General features: G+C 39.0%; 1 protein-coding gene and 1 non-coding gene across 2 annotated transcripts in view; one reads left to right on the forward strand and one right to left on the reverse strand.

Annotated features, from left to right (window-relative positions):
* Window positions 1-6,056, reverse strand: part of LOC116095730 (cytochrome P450 2J2-like) — a 56,072-nt gene extending 50,016 nt beyond the window's left edge. The window contains exon 1 of the mRNA XM_031377007.1: window positions 6,038-6,056. Coding sequence (XP_031232867.1) covers window positions 6,038-6,056 — 19 coding nt within the window. The remainder of the gene's footprint in view (window positions 1-6,037) is intronic.
* Window positions 6,030-6,196, forward strand: LOC116097353. Its single transcript, XR_004121377.1, has one exon. It is a non-coding gene; the product is annotated as a U1 spliceosomal RNA (small nuclear RNA).
* Window positions 6,197-15,901: the final 9,705 nt, after the last annotated feature.

Raw genomic sequence — 15,901 nt, forward strand, 5'->3', positions numbered from 1 at the left:
AATACCTTTAAGTGATGTTAAGAAGTTATTTAATTTTCATTGAGGATATCCCTGAATATGAGGGAAAAGAGCTTGTGTGGATAACACAAGTGAGAATAAATCCATTTTGGGGTGCATCACATTTCAATGCATGGAGTCAGATGGTCTTAAAGAGAAAATGAACTTTTAAAGGGCCAATCACTTCAGATTGATTCTCTCTGAAACTCTTTTTACCTAAAGTAGAGTAAGCTAAAACATCTGCAACTGTTACCTCCACACACTCAAGAAGAGATGCTCAAGAGAGCATAAAGTGTAATAGAGAAACACAAGACATATAAAAATGATGCTGAAAAATCATTAATTCTAGAACTAAGGAACTCAACAATACTGAAACAGGTACATAAATGCCAGGGCCCGACCTCAGCTGTTCTTTCTGTTTCTTTCTTGAAGGTAGCTGAGGGGGAAGGAGCATCTGGAAGGGTAAGACTTGGCCTTAACACATATTTAGGATTGCCTTTTCTATATTAAAACTGTTGCCTATCTTAACCCTAAGTACTTTGCAGTGGTAGCTGGCCTGCCTGCCTGCCTGAGTTCCCCTAGAACAGAAATTGCAGTATCTGGCATTCGTCACCTCACAAAACATTTATTGTTAGTGCTCCTTTCTCTGGTTAGTAATTCAGAAGCCTCTATGGCTAAACTAGTTCACTCATTGTGAACCAGAAAGGAATAAAAGGAAAAGAATTAGATGATTTATACAGGCAAATATGCATAGACACATATACATTCATATACCCACATTCTGGCCAGGCCCTACCATCTGTCACAAGCACCTCCACTATTATTAATGTGTTTTTACATATACACTTATACCTACACATATACATATAGACAAACAGACATATACACCTGAATTGATGGATGGAAGAATGGATGGATGGATGGATGGATGGATGCATGGATAGATAGACAGGAAGATGGATGAAGGATGCACGAAAGCTTCCCAAGCCAAAGCATTCAATCAACGATTTTATTTCTCTTCTATGGTCTTTTTATACCTTCTTAGACAAAAAAATTACTCAGAGATAAAATGTTACATAGAATGAGAGTTATAGAAGGATGTTGATAATAAGTTCAAAATAGTGTTTCATTCTATGTGCTTGTTATAATTTCAAAGCAACAGCTTTTTATGACTTTGCCTTATCATACTGCTTTCCTGAGACTTTAACCTTGGATCTAAATGGTATTTCTTCAAGACAAATTTGTCTTAAGTCTATTTCTCTTTTTAGTATGATTATAAAACTTATCGAATTTCTTAATCTAAAGCCTTAGACACTACTATCAGGAGTGAGTACATACTATTCTTGACTCTAATTTTATTACATCTTTTTAGAAGGAAACCAAAACCACCTCTAGAAATTTTCTAAATTTGACTGAATCAAATCAGGAATTCTATTGAATGTTTACCTATTTGTCTTTATAGCATCACTACAAAATAGTACATCTTTGTGGTCTATAGAAATCTGCTCAACAGGGTAGGTCATTACCTAGTGATTGTTATATATTTTATAATAATAGGAAATGCATACTGAATAGCAGGCATCTTTCTTAAGATATAATCTCCTTGGCTTTGTCTAAAGAAGCAAATCTATCATAGCTTTAGAGTCTGTGGCTGAACCCACTGAGGAAGTTCACCTGTAAGGTTTTAGATTCTTCTAGATGGGTCCTGGCACATAATGCTACATAAAAACTACAATAGGATTCTAGTAAAAGTGACTTGAAGCAAATAAAGAAGCAGATGAATTCAATAAAAGATCTAGAGTGGGAAGTCAATAATAGAAAGGGAAAAGTCAGCAAAATGAGTGAGAAAATCAGCACTGTGGTTGAGTAGGTCAGCAACATAGAGAGCACATGCAGCAAGGGAACTGTGGTTTTGGAAATGCAGAAAATTAATAATTCAGTGAGTCAAAAACACAGAGAATAAAATATCATAACGGACTGAACTATGCTGAAGAATATCATAAACAGAATGCAATGATAAGGGCACACCCCAAATATCCATTAGGTAAAATAATGATCATCACCACAGTGTCCTAAAGATACAGACTCACTGATTAAATTAAAAGCTGAGATCAACATTTGTATTACCTCTAAGAAGAACATCTTATTTGTATACATACCACAAATTAAGTTTAAAGAAAAAGAAACCAACCCACAAAGCAAAGAGAAATAGAAAAAGTTTGAATAGTTATTCTGATAACTAATGAAACAGATTTCACATTCAAATTACCCAAAAGAGATAAAGAATACCATTACATAATGGAAACAACAATAACTAAATCATAATAATTGTAAAAAATGACCACACACACACACACACAAAGTGTTTCATTCCTGGTACACCCATGATGTGACAGAAGAAGAAAAGTAACTTCTTACAGTTGTCTGACTTCTGTCCATCCATACATATAACAAATATATTATACACATGTGCATGTACACTATGTAAAATGTCATGAAAATATTTTAAGTACATACAAACATGCACATGCACATCCTCAAATGTATACATGCCAAGCAAGATATGGGAGTAGCAGAAGGAAAACCAGGCTGATAAAATCAAGGACTTGTGTATTCTCTAAGAGGCCAGCATTTACATATATATTAAAATAAATGTTAGGCTGTCTCCTGAGAGTCTCTGATAGTGCCTGACAAATATAAAGATGGATCTGCTCAGTCAACCATTGGACTGAATACAAGGTCCACAATGAAAGAGCTAGAGAAAGGACTGAAGGAGCTGAAAGAGCTTGCAGCCCCATAGGAGGAACAACAATATAAACCAACCAGTAACCCCAGGGAATGTGCTTGTTGGACATCAATGGGAGGAGATGCCCTTGGTCCAGTATTGGGGGATTCCAGGACAGGGAAACAGGAGTAGGTGTGTTGGTGAGCAGGGGAAGGGGGAATGGGAATGGGTTTTCAGAAAGGAAACCAGGAAAAGGGATAACATTTAAACTGTAAGTAAAGAAAATATCTAATTTAAAAAAATTTAAAAAGGTAAAAGAAATATTTTGTTCATATTAAGATTCTTATATTAACAGAAACATCCAAGTCAAGAGGGGACTTAAAATATGTTTGAAACATTATATATTTGCTTTAAAAGCCCTTCTTTTCAAAGATATGAAAGAAAAAGGCTTATTCTGTACAACATTGTTGTCTCCAAACATGGTCTCATCCAGTAACCTCAATATCTCCCGAAACCTACAGTCATGAGTCTCAAGGCACTCCTCAAAGGTGACAGAGCAAATGATATTGCAAATTGCATTGTTGATAATGAAGTGAAGGTTGGAATGTTGTCCTGGGAGTGAGGATACAGCGTCCGTCAAAGTTATTAATTTGTTTCTATTTCTTATAATAAACTAACTTCATTTGACAGAGAAATAGACATTGCAGAGCACCCTGTAAGAGGCCCGGGCAAGAGCATACTAAATGGAGTCTGATATTCTCCAAGTATTCTGATAATGCCTTGGAAGTCAGACTTGCTACCAGTCCTTAGATGTAACACTGGGTTTGTTGGCACATTTGTGTGCTTAGCTGCAGAACTCCTGGGCAAAGGTCATCATGGCTAAATGTTCACTGTTCAGTCCTCAGGGCACAGGTACAGTGAAGAGCTCAGGGTGAGCAAATACACATTTAGTAAAAATCGGTTCATGAATGAAAAGGGCCCAGCCCCCAGGACCTAAGATATGCACACCTTCCTCCTTTCTTATGGCTTCCACTAGATGGCAGGACTCTTATTGCATGTGCTGCACTAAGATATTTCCCAAGCCAAAGTATTTTGGCATCATCAGAACAAACCTTCTTTACACCTTCCATATCTGAGTACTGGAAAAGATAAATCCTGGAAGGGAGTGATTCATTATTATGACATCATAATTTTGGGGATGGGCCAAATGGGATTCATATCTGTCTAGCTAAAACACTCCAAAACAAGAATCATGATAGCTAATACATCTAATAATATAGCTAATATGATCTGTAGCATTACACACCAGTATTTCTTACAAATTATGTAATCTATCCCTCTTAGAAACTCTATGCTTTTATTACAAGCCAGCAACAAGTCCATTTTAATTGCTGCAAAGAAAATTAGGAATACATATAAACTATACATTTCTACAGGACACTAGCTCCAGAGTCCTAGTTCTCTCTTGAACATGTGTTGAAGGCAAAAGAGCATCTGTCTGGACAAGACTTTGTCTTACTGAGATATTAGGGTTGCCTTTTAAAAATAATAATGTTTACCTATTTTGATTTTAGTTACTCCAGGGCTAGAACCTGCAGGTCTCTTGATCTATTAACAGGTTTTTTTTAACTGTGTGTGTGTGTGTGTATGTGTGTCTGTCTGTCTCTCTGTGTGTGTGTGTGTGTGTGTGTGTGTGTGTGTGTGTAGAGTGGGTTAAGAAAAGAGGTCCTTTTTTATTTTTTTTCTTTTCTCCCTAAGGCTGAGAGCATATATAACCACTTGTCAGCTAGGGAAAACTGCTGGCAGGAAGATTAAAAAATGGAGACACTTTAAAAAAGGATTCTTATCTTTATTTATAAAGGAAAGTAAAAGGAAGAAGTACCTATCAGACTATATGCTCTCTTAATTTCTAAGTTACTCTACTCTGGTGTCCTTTATCCACCTAATCTTGCTCTTTCCTTCTCCTATGGTACAAGCATCCACAATACACTGCAACTAGGCTTCACCAATAGCCTCTCAGAGGCTCTCTTCATTGTGCCAAGCCTCAAATCCTTTGCATGACCCCTTCAGTCCTGGGCCATCAACTGCAATTGATTGAACACCAATAGCCTTCCATGGCCTCTAACAGTATCAAGCCCTATGTGCTCCTCATGATCCCTTCATGCTTTCAAAACCAGTACCACTTGGGTGACTCTTACACATTACCAAATATAGCTGCAGCTCGAGGTACAACCTTGTCTATCTCGGGAACACAGCTGCTTTGTGCTCTCAGAAAACACTTCCCAGATGATTTCACCTCAGTTATGTTGGTCTCCTCTTCAGCCAATTTCTTAGCTCCAGCTAACTAGCATCGATTGTCTGAGTAGTCCCTTCTATTTTTTTTTCACTCTAAAGCCAAAGCCACATGGCCAAAGCTGCCGAGATCTGCTGCTTGCTGGAGCTGGAACATGAACCCCCTTTTTTATTACATAGTCACTAGCTTTCTGTTTTCCAATTCCTTCACTGCCTCAGCTTGGTTGTCTGGAATTTGCTCTGTAGATTGGTCTTGAACTCAGCGATCTGAATGCCTCGCTCCTGGAATTAAAGGTGTGTACCACCATGCCTGGACTTAAAATTTTTCTTCACCTAGAACTTGCTCTGTGTCAGGCTGGTCTTGTACTCAGAGATATGCTTGGCTTTATCTCCTGGGATTATAGATGTGTGCCACCATGCCTGGACCTAAATTTAGGTGGGTAGGATCTTGCTCCAAAGTCCTACTCCCTTGTTTGTTATCTCCTTGAATACAGGATTCAGTCCCACTTAAAGCATTCCATTGCTTTCCAAATCCAAATTCCCCAAATCCACATTCTTCAAACAAAAGTATGGTCAGGGCTAAAACAGCAATACCCCAGTCTCTGGTACCAATATGGTACTGTCTTTCTTAGTTAGGGTCTTACTGCTGTGAACAGATACCATGACCAAGGCAACTCTTATAAGGATAACATTTAATTGGGGCTGGCTTACAGGTTCCAGGGTTCAGCCCATTATCATCAAAGCAGGAATATAACAGTATCCAGGTAGGAATGGTTCTAGAGGAAGTGAAGCTTCTACATCTTCTTCTGAAGTCTACTACTAGAATACTGACTTCCAGGCAACTAGCAAGAGGGTCTTAAAGCCCATACCCACAGTGACACACCTACTCCAATAAGGCCACACCTACTTCAACAGGGCCACACCCTCTAATAGTGCCACTCGCTGGGCTGGCCATATTCAAACCATGACACTGTGTATCCAGGGATGACAGGCATATGTATAAGAAATAGGACTCATACTTACCTGGCAGAGGAGATACCATGATTACGAAGGTGGTTTTCCCAGGGCGAGGCTTATCCATTGCACTCCGGATGTGCTGACCCCTGCGATTTCCCCAAATTCGGGAAACTCATCGACTGCATAATTTGTGGTAGTGGGGGACTGTGTCTGCTCTCTCCCCTGTAAAGAAAAAGAAAAAGAAATAGGATTCATGTTGAGAGGTTTCCCTGATTAGGATGAGTGAGTGGGTGCACTACAGTCTATGGAAATGTTTTGAAGATGTTTCCTCTTCAACTACAGTAAATTCAAATTCAAAGAAGGAATCAAGTGTACTGTACATAAATTTATTAATATGTCTGTATGAATTGACTGTAAATCCACTAAGTTCCTTAGAAGAAAGCATAAGGATACTAGAAGTAAAGTCTCTGATGTCAAGCATCCTGAAATTTATTATCCTGAAGAGCATGTGACACATTTCACCTGACCAAGGCTAATGAAGGTCTCAATGGACTTGATGTTGGTGCAAAATGTATGGACTTCCTAATAGATCAAACTGTCTCTCTAATTAGAGAATAATTCCTTCTAATAATCAACATGTAATAGACATGGTATATACATGTATGGCTAATGGAGTGTACATATACGAGTATGGGGACTAACACTAAGGGAAGTCTGTGCATTTGTGTAAGTAGGAGATGCCTTGGTTGAAAGACTCTTTCTTGATCTACAGAAATCTGCTCAAAGGGGTGGGCTAATAACTGTGATTGTTATAGGTATTTAATAATAAAAGGAACAACATATTAATATCAGGAATCTTTCCTCAAATGCTATTATTATTACATCTGGCCTGGTGGAGACCCAGATCAAGTCACTCCAGTGTCTGAAGTGACATTGTCTGAAGAACTCTGCCGATACAACCAGGAAATAGCTCCAATCCATCATTTCTGACAGTCTTCATTCTTCACATTACTAGCTCCATTCATAGCACTGATGATACTATTATGTCTTATTTTTTCTCCTAGCATCTTGTCTTTCCTCTTCCTCCAGGAACAGTTTCTTAAGTTTCCTAAGTAATTTTCAACCAGACGCTCCTACACTCATACCTCCTGATGAGCACTACCCCATCTACTCTACATTCTTCCATTCCAGGTATCTCATTTCAGCAGGAAGTAGCTAGATCTGCATCAAAGTCTCTATAAATAAAGAAGGCATGATGTTAGGTTGGAAATCTTGCTCATCTCCTGAGCAAGCTAGGAAACCCTGTCTGCCCCCTTTCTCTTCACAACCCTGCCCACATAAAGAAAAATCTCCCTTTGCTTGAAGTAAACTTCAGGCTAGAACATCATCACGCCTAGTCTCTAAGTTTCCTGCAACCCATCCAAGAGTACTGCCTAGGGGTTCAGTTTTCTACAATGTATGAATACCATCCAAGCTTCTAGTTGGCATGTCATTACTCCTTACCTAAGCTCTCTAAAACCTCCTTGCTTTAGCCTAGATGTGTGACTTCACTGGCCTTCACCTGTGAGGTCATTTAACCCACCTGAGACCTGCCTCCTAATAGACCTGCCTTTATCTACTTTTAACCTGGTCAAATCTGGTCTATATCTGTGTCACTGAGGGAGATAAAATGCCTATCAGGAAGCCCTGTGACTTTCTCAGCTAACTTTGTGTTAGGATGCGTTGGTTTGTAGTGATTGGGCATGTTAATTAGGGTAGACAAGCAGAGACTTTTGAAGGGTGGACTTCAATGGCTGCTTGTCAGCCTCATAGTGAAAAGAAGCCAAATAAGGAAATAGACCATGGTGGGTAGTGTTAAGAATGTAAACTTAACATTTTATCAAGGCAGAGGGAATGGGGAAAGGACAAGGCCTGCCATATTTGTCATGCTCAGGCCTACCAGGGCTGAGTTACAATTTGTCTTCTAAACATGTTTCCAGGTTTTGCTTATCTGTGACCACATATAACCTAGTCCTAGGATCAAGGTTGAACTACAGCAAGTAAAAGGAAACTATTTTTGATACCTATGGCCCGAGGGAGAGCTGGCCCTGGGGTCTTGAGAGCAGGAGAGATGTCCCTGCCCTTCAACTTCTGCAACATCAAGAGGGCTGGCCCTGTACCTTGCCTGGCCACAGTAGAGCCTGTGTGCAACATGAGGGTTGCAAGTAATTGCCTCAGCAGGAACTGAGTGCTTGAGCTTTGGAGAGGCAGCCTGGCTCTTTTCTGCTATGTGGTGTAGAGGATGAGAGAGAGAGGCCCTCATCCTCTCTCTTGACCTGTGACACCTGTAGTAGCTTGGGAAAGCTGGATTCTGGGTCACATGAGTTTAAGAACAGGCCTTGTCCCTCATCTGCTGCAAAACTTGGGATGTAGTGCCTGTATCTCCTGTAGGCAACAGGGTAGAGCTAGCCATGGTTGTTGAGGTTGCTGGTGAGCCAGTTCAGAGAGCCAGAGGTGCAACAGAGTCAGTTCAACCTCTCTCCTACAAAAGCATTTGGGTGAATGGCCCTGTAACCTCCTCGGGGAAGCACAGTAGAGTTGGCCTTGATAGTGTGGACAAAGATGAGTGACTATAAATGGCATGGGAGCAGGAGAGCTTTATGCCCCTCATTGGCTGCAGCATTGAATATGCCATCCTGGAGAGGGAGAAGATAACATCCCAGTGGTACAGGTTTAAGAGAGCTGGTGGGCTGACCAGCTCAGATACCTCTCAGGCTTATATCTAGGGCTTTGAACTGGCCAGCTCCAACATCTCTACCCCATCAATGAACTGCTACAGTACATGAAGGGGGAAGTCCTACAAATCCAAATCAATAGAATCTGAATGACATAGAGCAACAAAAGGATATCTGACAGGAGACCCAGTGAAGTTCCAGTATTTTCAGTGTAACAGTAGCCAGAGACCTCCTACTAGACCAAAGACTCATTGTAATGAACATTTACAAGCAATGATCTATGGATTAAATTGTATACTGAGGGATACACTGTGACACACTATGGCTTTCACAAAGAGTTTTTTTTTCTCTTTGTGTGGAGGATGCAAGGGCAGAGGTTGGGTACAAGGTGAGGGGGAGATGAGTGGGATTGGGGTACATGATATGAAATTCACAAAGAACCAATAAAATTGAAGGAAAAAGGAAACTGATTTTATTCCATTTACTTTGCCTATCTGTGAGTAGGGAAACATCTCTGCTCTGTTAGTTTCTAGGACTACTTGAAAGGAGAATTACATAAGTTAATGAAAGATCTGTCATATGGGAGAGGTTTCGTGGTCTATTTCTGTGGATACAATCAGAAACTCAATTCTGATTCTTATATTCTCTCTTTGCACCACTTTTGGTTGTCTCTGGACTAGAAGCAAATGAAATTGTAAGAATTAGGCACAGTGGAAGCACACTACTTGAGATATGACTCATGATGCTCTTAGCATGTTTAAATTTCATTAATAAAATATAGTTTTAAATTTTATTTTCTTTTTAATTCAATTCAATGCATTTACTTTATAAGGAAAAAGCACCATTGTCATTGATTCTTTTCAATGAAAAGGTATGCCATTGAGCTCATAAATGATTTGCCAGCTACCAAAGTAAGGGTCTAAGAATCCAGAAATTTGATTTAATTTCTTGCCCAATTTTTCAATATTTCTTGAATTACCTTCATTCTATGACATCTTTCTGCTCTCATATAAGCAAAGCCCAGAAACTTCAGGGTATACACCGTGGCTTCCTGTTTTTGTTTTTTTTTTTGTTTTTCTTTTTTCTTTTCCCACATTATTATCTAGGGAAAGCACAGATGGGATAGATGACTGGGGAAAGGGTGACACCCTTTCTGTACTTCAGGCTCAGCTTCTCATTGACTGGGGGCTTGAAGGTAAATTTTTGCCTAAGAGCAGTGAAGAAAATGAACAGTTCAGATCTTGCCAGTTGTTTTCTAGGGTTACCTCTCTTTCCTGAGGGACAAAAGAATGATAAGTCACATTCTGAGCTGACTTTGGTGCATCTTATGACTAGTTTCTTCACTTTTTTAGTACAAATCCTGCCCTGACCTCTTGGCTTTGTGTCCTGTTGATATGTCCAAAATCTTGATTTACTCCTTAGAATCTGAGTCACCTTGGTATTTCCTGACCTTTGGAACTATAATGTTTCAAACATTAATTTTTTCATTTGCCAGCACAGAAAATTGTCATTTCCTCATGTATCCTGGTGTTTTGCATTGAATAATCTGCAGAAGGTTAAACCTAATAATGAAGCATTACCATAATTCTGGGAGCCATTGCTCTAGGTCACATCACACCATATACACATTCACACTGTATATTCATCAAAGTGTTTGTATAAACATTTGTATTTGTATTTATATACATTTCTGTACTTGTCTTCTCATCAGTCTCTCTATTCAATATCTGGGTTCATATCGGTAGTCACTCATGATCTAGCACTCTACTGTTCTCTTCCTCAGTTGACATCCTTATCAACTATTACAACAGCACTGCAACACTCCATCAAATCTTGGTCCCAATATTTAAGTCCCTGTTTGTATGGATGTGTTTGTGCATATGCATGCTCATTGTGTATACACATGTGTGCATAGGAATGTTGATTCCCAAGGACAGACAAAGGAGTTGATACTCAAATAGCATACCTGCGACCTTGATACAAGAGTCCTAACTATTTTGAACCTTCCAAGTTAGCCTGGCCACTAAAACCTAACAGATACATCTTTCAAGTGCTAAGATTATAAGCACATGCTACTATCCTTTTGATTTATTTTGTCTTGTTTTGTTTTTTTTTTGTTTGTTTTTTGCTTTTTTATTACATATTTTCTTTATTTACATTTCAAATGTTATCCCCTTTCTGGTTTCCCTTCTGAAAATCCCCTATCCCTTCACCCCTCCCCCACCTCACCAACCCACCCACTCCTGCTTCCAGGCTCTGGCATACGCTACACATTTTAAATGTGAGTTGTAGAGGTCATATTAAGTTCTATGTTTTATAGGCAAGCTCTTTAACAAGTGAGATATCTACTCTGTCTTCAAGTGCTTTCTTTCTTCTAAACTAATACATTTCACACTTAAAAATGTGGAAAATTAAAAAAGGAAATGTATAAAGAATACAACAGCATATTTAGGCTAGTATTAAAATAATACTCTTACTAATATTTGAACATCTTTTCCACTGTCTTCATGGGGCTTCCAACAAGAACAGGGTAGTAGGAAAGATGACATGTGTCCTTCTCTGTAGGTTAATGTATAAGAAGCTCCATTGGTTTCAATAGCATTAAACATTCTAGCATTTTCTGATAAATGCATGCTTTGTTATCTGCCTGATACAGGTTCTTGAGGAAATAGGATAAAAGCAAACCAGAAGTGGTGAACTTAAATTTACGTCTATGATGCAGTATCTTATGTTACATCTGTATTTTTTGATACTGTGTTTCATTTATCTGTGTTCTTCATGTTTCTCCTGTTACCAGTCATGAATAACATGAAATTCCCAAGATTCTCCTGAAAGAATACATATATCATGATATGCAAAGTTAGGACTCAGGATTAGTGACATAACCTGTGGGATACCACCTCTGTAACTATGAATAAACCTCTGCTTGTCATGAGACTAAGCTTTTCTCATTTGGCAACAATGTGAAATTGTCTCCTGGTTCCTGAGCATGTCTGGGCATGTGGGAACTTGTGTTTCAGTATAGAGCATGTGATTAAAACTTGGCCCGTGTAATAGGTAGTCATGATTTTACCATGGAGGTTTGAGTGAAAATAGCCCCCATATACTCATATATTTGAATGACTAGTAAATGGAATGAAATTGTCCTGCGACAAATTAGGAGGTATGGTAATGTTGGAGGAGGTATATCACTGAAAATGGGCTTTGACGTTTCAAAGGCCAGACCAGAGCCGTCTTTCTCACCTTCTTTCCTCCTTCTACCTCTCCCCTTGTCTCCTCCTCTTCCTCTTTCCCTGTCCTTTTTCCCTCTCCCTTCCCTCTCTGCCTCTCCTTCTTCCCTCCCTCTCTCTCTCTCTCTCTCTCTCTCTCTCTCTCTCTCTCTCTCTCTCTCTCTCTCTCTGTATGTCTGCCAGTGGATCCAGATGTAAAATGCTCATCTAATCCTCCAGTGCCATGCTTGTCTGCTTCTTGCCATAGTGATCATAGATTAATCCTCTGGATCTACAAGCAAGCTTCCAATTAAATGCTTTCTTTTTGAAAAATTGCTTTGGTCATGGCATCTTCTCACATCTATAAAATGGTAACCAATTCAGGTACTACCTTGACTGCAAGACTATTGGAGAGTAATAGAAAATGAAGTGGTTATGTACCTAAAATAGGTCATTTGAGTCATGTCAATAATGGGATAGATGCAAACTAGGGGCATCATTTTCTTGGTTTCTGGCAGCCATGAGGTGATAATGTTCTTCTGCTAAACACTTTTAAATTTGCTCATTGTCACTTCAGGCATAGGCTTAGTGGCTGGCTGACCACAGACAAAGGACTCTGAAACAATGGACCAAACAAGACCTTGGTTGCACTAGGTGGAGCTATATGGAGGTTGTCAATTAGAGCAGAGATCTTGAGAGAAAAGAGAATGGAAGGGATGAGGTAGAATCTGACCTGTTTCTTTCTCATTATTACTTCTCATTACTACTCACCCACTGAAAATGGCAGAAAGGATTCTCTCTTCTTAAACTGACCATTCACCAAAAAGTACTCTGGATTAAAGACATCTGGAGTGGCATACTCTTTGGGGTCCCTATGCAGAGCAGTCAAATTGGTCAGGACCGTGATGTTCTAAAGGAGAAAGCAAAGATTCAAGACTTGAAATGTGGAATACACATATATAAGCGATGGAGGCTCCCAATACCCTATTCTTGTTCACACCCTAATCCCAAATCCCATTTTTACTTCAGATATAATGATGGACTATGTGTCCTTAGGATATTCCAGGACCATTAGGGTTCTTTTCATTAGAAAATGATGGTTTGTGGGAATAGGTCACCATGTGATAGGAAAGAGACTTTTGAGCATAAAGGGGTAAAATAAAAGGATAATAGGTGAAAAACCATCAACCTAGCTACTTCCTACAATGAGGATTAGGGAAGGTCTGCAAAGGTAATGGTCTGTATTTCATCTCTGCTTCTTACTTCTTAGCCTTCAGTATGGAGCCTCTAAAGCCTGTCCCTCAGCTGTGTTAAGAATACAACAAGCAGGTACAGTAAGCAATCCCAGTCTACCAGTCTCTCTGACATGATGCCTACACTGGCCAGAGTGTGCCTTTACTTCACACTGATTCTTCCACCCTATTCTATACCATAACCATTCTCTCAATCTCTCTAGATTCTGTCATGTCAATTACTGGCTCTCCCTTCCACCTTAGTGCAGGCTGCCCCATTCTCACTTCCATCTTAGCTCAGGCTGCCCCCGTGCTCTCTGACGCATACCTACAGCACAGATGACAATGAATATGGGATAAAGATAACCACTCCACATGCTCACCTTTCATCATTTTCATAATCCATTCTGTAGAATGTTTTTATTAGTCTTATTATGAAGGGCCATTATTGATACTTCAGGGCCAGTTTTACCCACTGCTTAGGATGTCATAGGCTAATATTTTTCTAATTTTTTCCCATATAAACAGCAGTTTTCTCTTAGTTCAAAACTATTTTATACATTGTTTCCTTTATTGTGAACTCTTCCTCCCCCACGTTGTCTGACTAAAGTCTCCTACTCCACTTGTTCTCAGAACTAGCGTCTTTTTCTTTAGAACCTCTCTTGTTCCCTCCCAGACTCTGCTCCTGACTCAGGCCTATCTAATTCTAGACAGAACTAGGGTGCTTTCATTTGGGCATTCTCATGATTTATAATATGGCAAGTACTCACTCATTTTGTTCAGGATCTTTTACAAACAGAAAATTTCCCTGTGTGTCAGTAATAAAAATTATGCCTGTTTTATAGAGTGGAAATCTCTGCATGTTTGAGTAGTCTTTCTGTGGTTACTGCACATTATTCTGTGTCATGGCTTCCACTGAATTGTAGAGATGTAGGAATCAATGCTATATGAGATTAATAATTTTCTTAGAGCCACAGAGTGGTCAGAGAGCCAGCCATTTTTGAAACTAGGTTCATGTAAGGTCAAAGCCATGCCTCTTTGCTTCACTTGCATATTATTCAGTTTGATTATTTAGAGCTGGTGTTAGAGTTGAAATTTACTAGCCATGTTAAAAAACATGAGTTGAGTTTGACTGTAACTCTGGGGTTAAAGGAATTCTTTTATCTATATTTCCAGGGTAGACTCTTCTGATCCCAACTATGAGTACTTTCCTGAGAACAATTCATTCTGAGTAACATAATTTTCTAGGAGATTACAGCAGATTACCAGTGATAGTAGCTGTGAGACTTTCTCCAGAGATCATGGAATATCCAATGGCAGTAGATTTTCCCTCCCTTGTTCCACCATTCCCCACATTGAAGGCCTAGGTGGAATAAATGAGGTGGAGAGAGATCTTCCATCAGGCTTTCCTTCTGCTTCTTGGCCACCATCATGAAGACTGATGTGCTGTGCATCCAGTTGCTGCTGTGCTGAACTGAAACCTCAGGAATTTTATTTTGTCAGTGCAAAGAAATGTCTGATTTTAACAGAAGGAATGCAAAGGATGATAATTGTGTTTTGGAAGGAAATAGTGTGATGTGATTTGGAGAGGTCTCTATAGAGACACTAAGCTGGGATCTGGGAACAGAGGGAATGTAAAATGGATCCATGGATAAAAATATAAGGGGGATATTTAAATGTCTAATATAGTTTTGGGCAAGACAGATAATTAAATGAAGTTAAATTCTAAGTTCCCAAGTCTTATGATATTTTATATTTTAGTAGAGATAGCTTAGGTAAACTTATTTCACCCAACCTTCTAATATATAAAGAGGGGATCAATACACATGAAAAGAAGATTAAGACATTTTGAGATAAGTATCTTCAATACAATATTTGTTTTGTAACTATCTGCTTTTTCCTATCTCTTTCTTGTAATTAATATTTTACTTTTGACTAGATTTCTCTGTGAAAAATGAAAGTTCCTAACTATAGGGGAGTAAGCTAATGCTGGAGAAATGCCTGTGAGCTCACATATGGCAAAGAAATACTGACTCTTGTGAGCACACATTAGCATAGGAAGACAATAAGATGTTCTATAGCAAATAAAGCTGACACTGAGTAAGATCAACCAAGGATTCTCCTTTTTTGTACTTCCCATGACAGACATAAGTATCACTTAGTCCTATTGAAGGAGTTCTCACATTTTCTTATCACAATATCTCTCTTTCATTTTAAATAATTCCTTTGGGGAGAAATAAATGTTACTTTTACATTTGTGTTCCTCATAGGTTACTTTCATGGAAACACTCAAAGGACAGTGTTGGCCATCCTCAGCACCCCATGGATGGCAGCATTGATGTAGGGCATGGAGTCTTGGTGCAAATATCTGAATCTGACTCTTTTCCTCTGCTTGTTAGGTCTTTGGGAGGAAATCCATGCTAGGTCCCTTTTTGTGAGTGCTCCATAGCTTCAGTAATAGTGTCAGGCCTCAGTAACTCCCCTTGAGCTGGATCCCACTTTGGGCCTGTCACTGGACCTTCTTCTCCTCAGGCTTCTCTTATTTCCATTCCTGCAGCTCTTTCAGACAGGAACAATTATGGGCTAGAGTTTTGACTGTGGGAAGGCAAGATTTCTTTTTTTTTTCTCCATTAATATATTTATTAAATGTATTCAGTATTTTAAATGGGCATAGTATTTTCTTTTTTTTATTTATTTATTTATTTTATTTTTTATTTTTTATTTTAGATATTTTCTTTATTTACATGCGAATTTCTCCTTTCCCAGTTTCCCCTC

The sequence above is a fragment of the Mastomys coucha genome, unplaced genomic scaffold (genome assembly GCF_008632895.1).
Source record: "Mastomys coucha isolate ucsf_1 unplaced genomic scaffold, UCSF_Mcou_1 pScaffold18, whole genome shotgun sequence".
NCBI classification, from domain to species: Eukaryota; Metazoa; Chordata; class Mammalia; order Rodentia; family Muridae; genus Mastomys; species Mastomys coucha.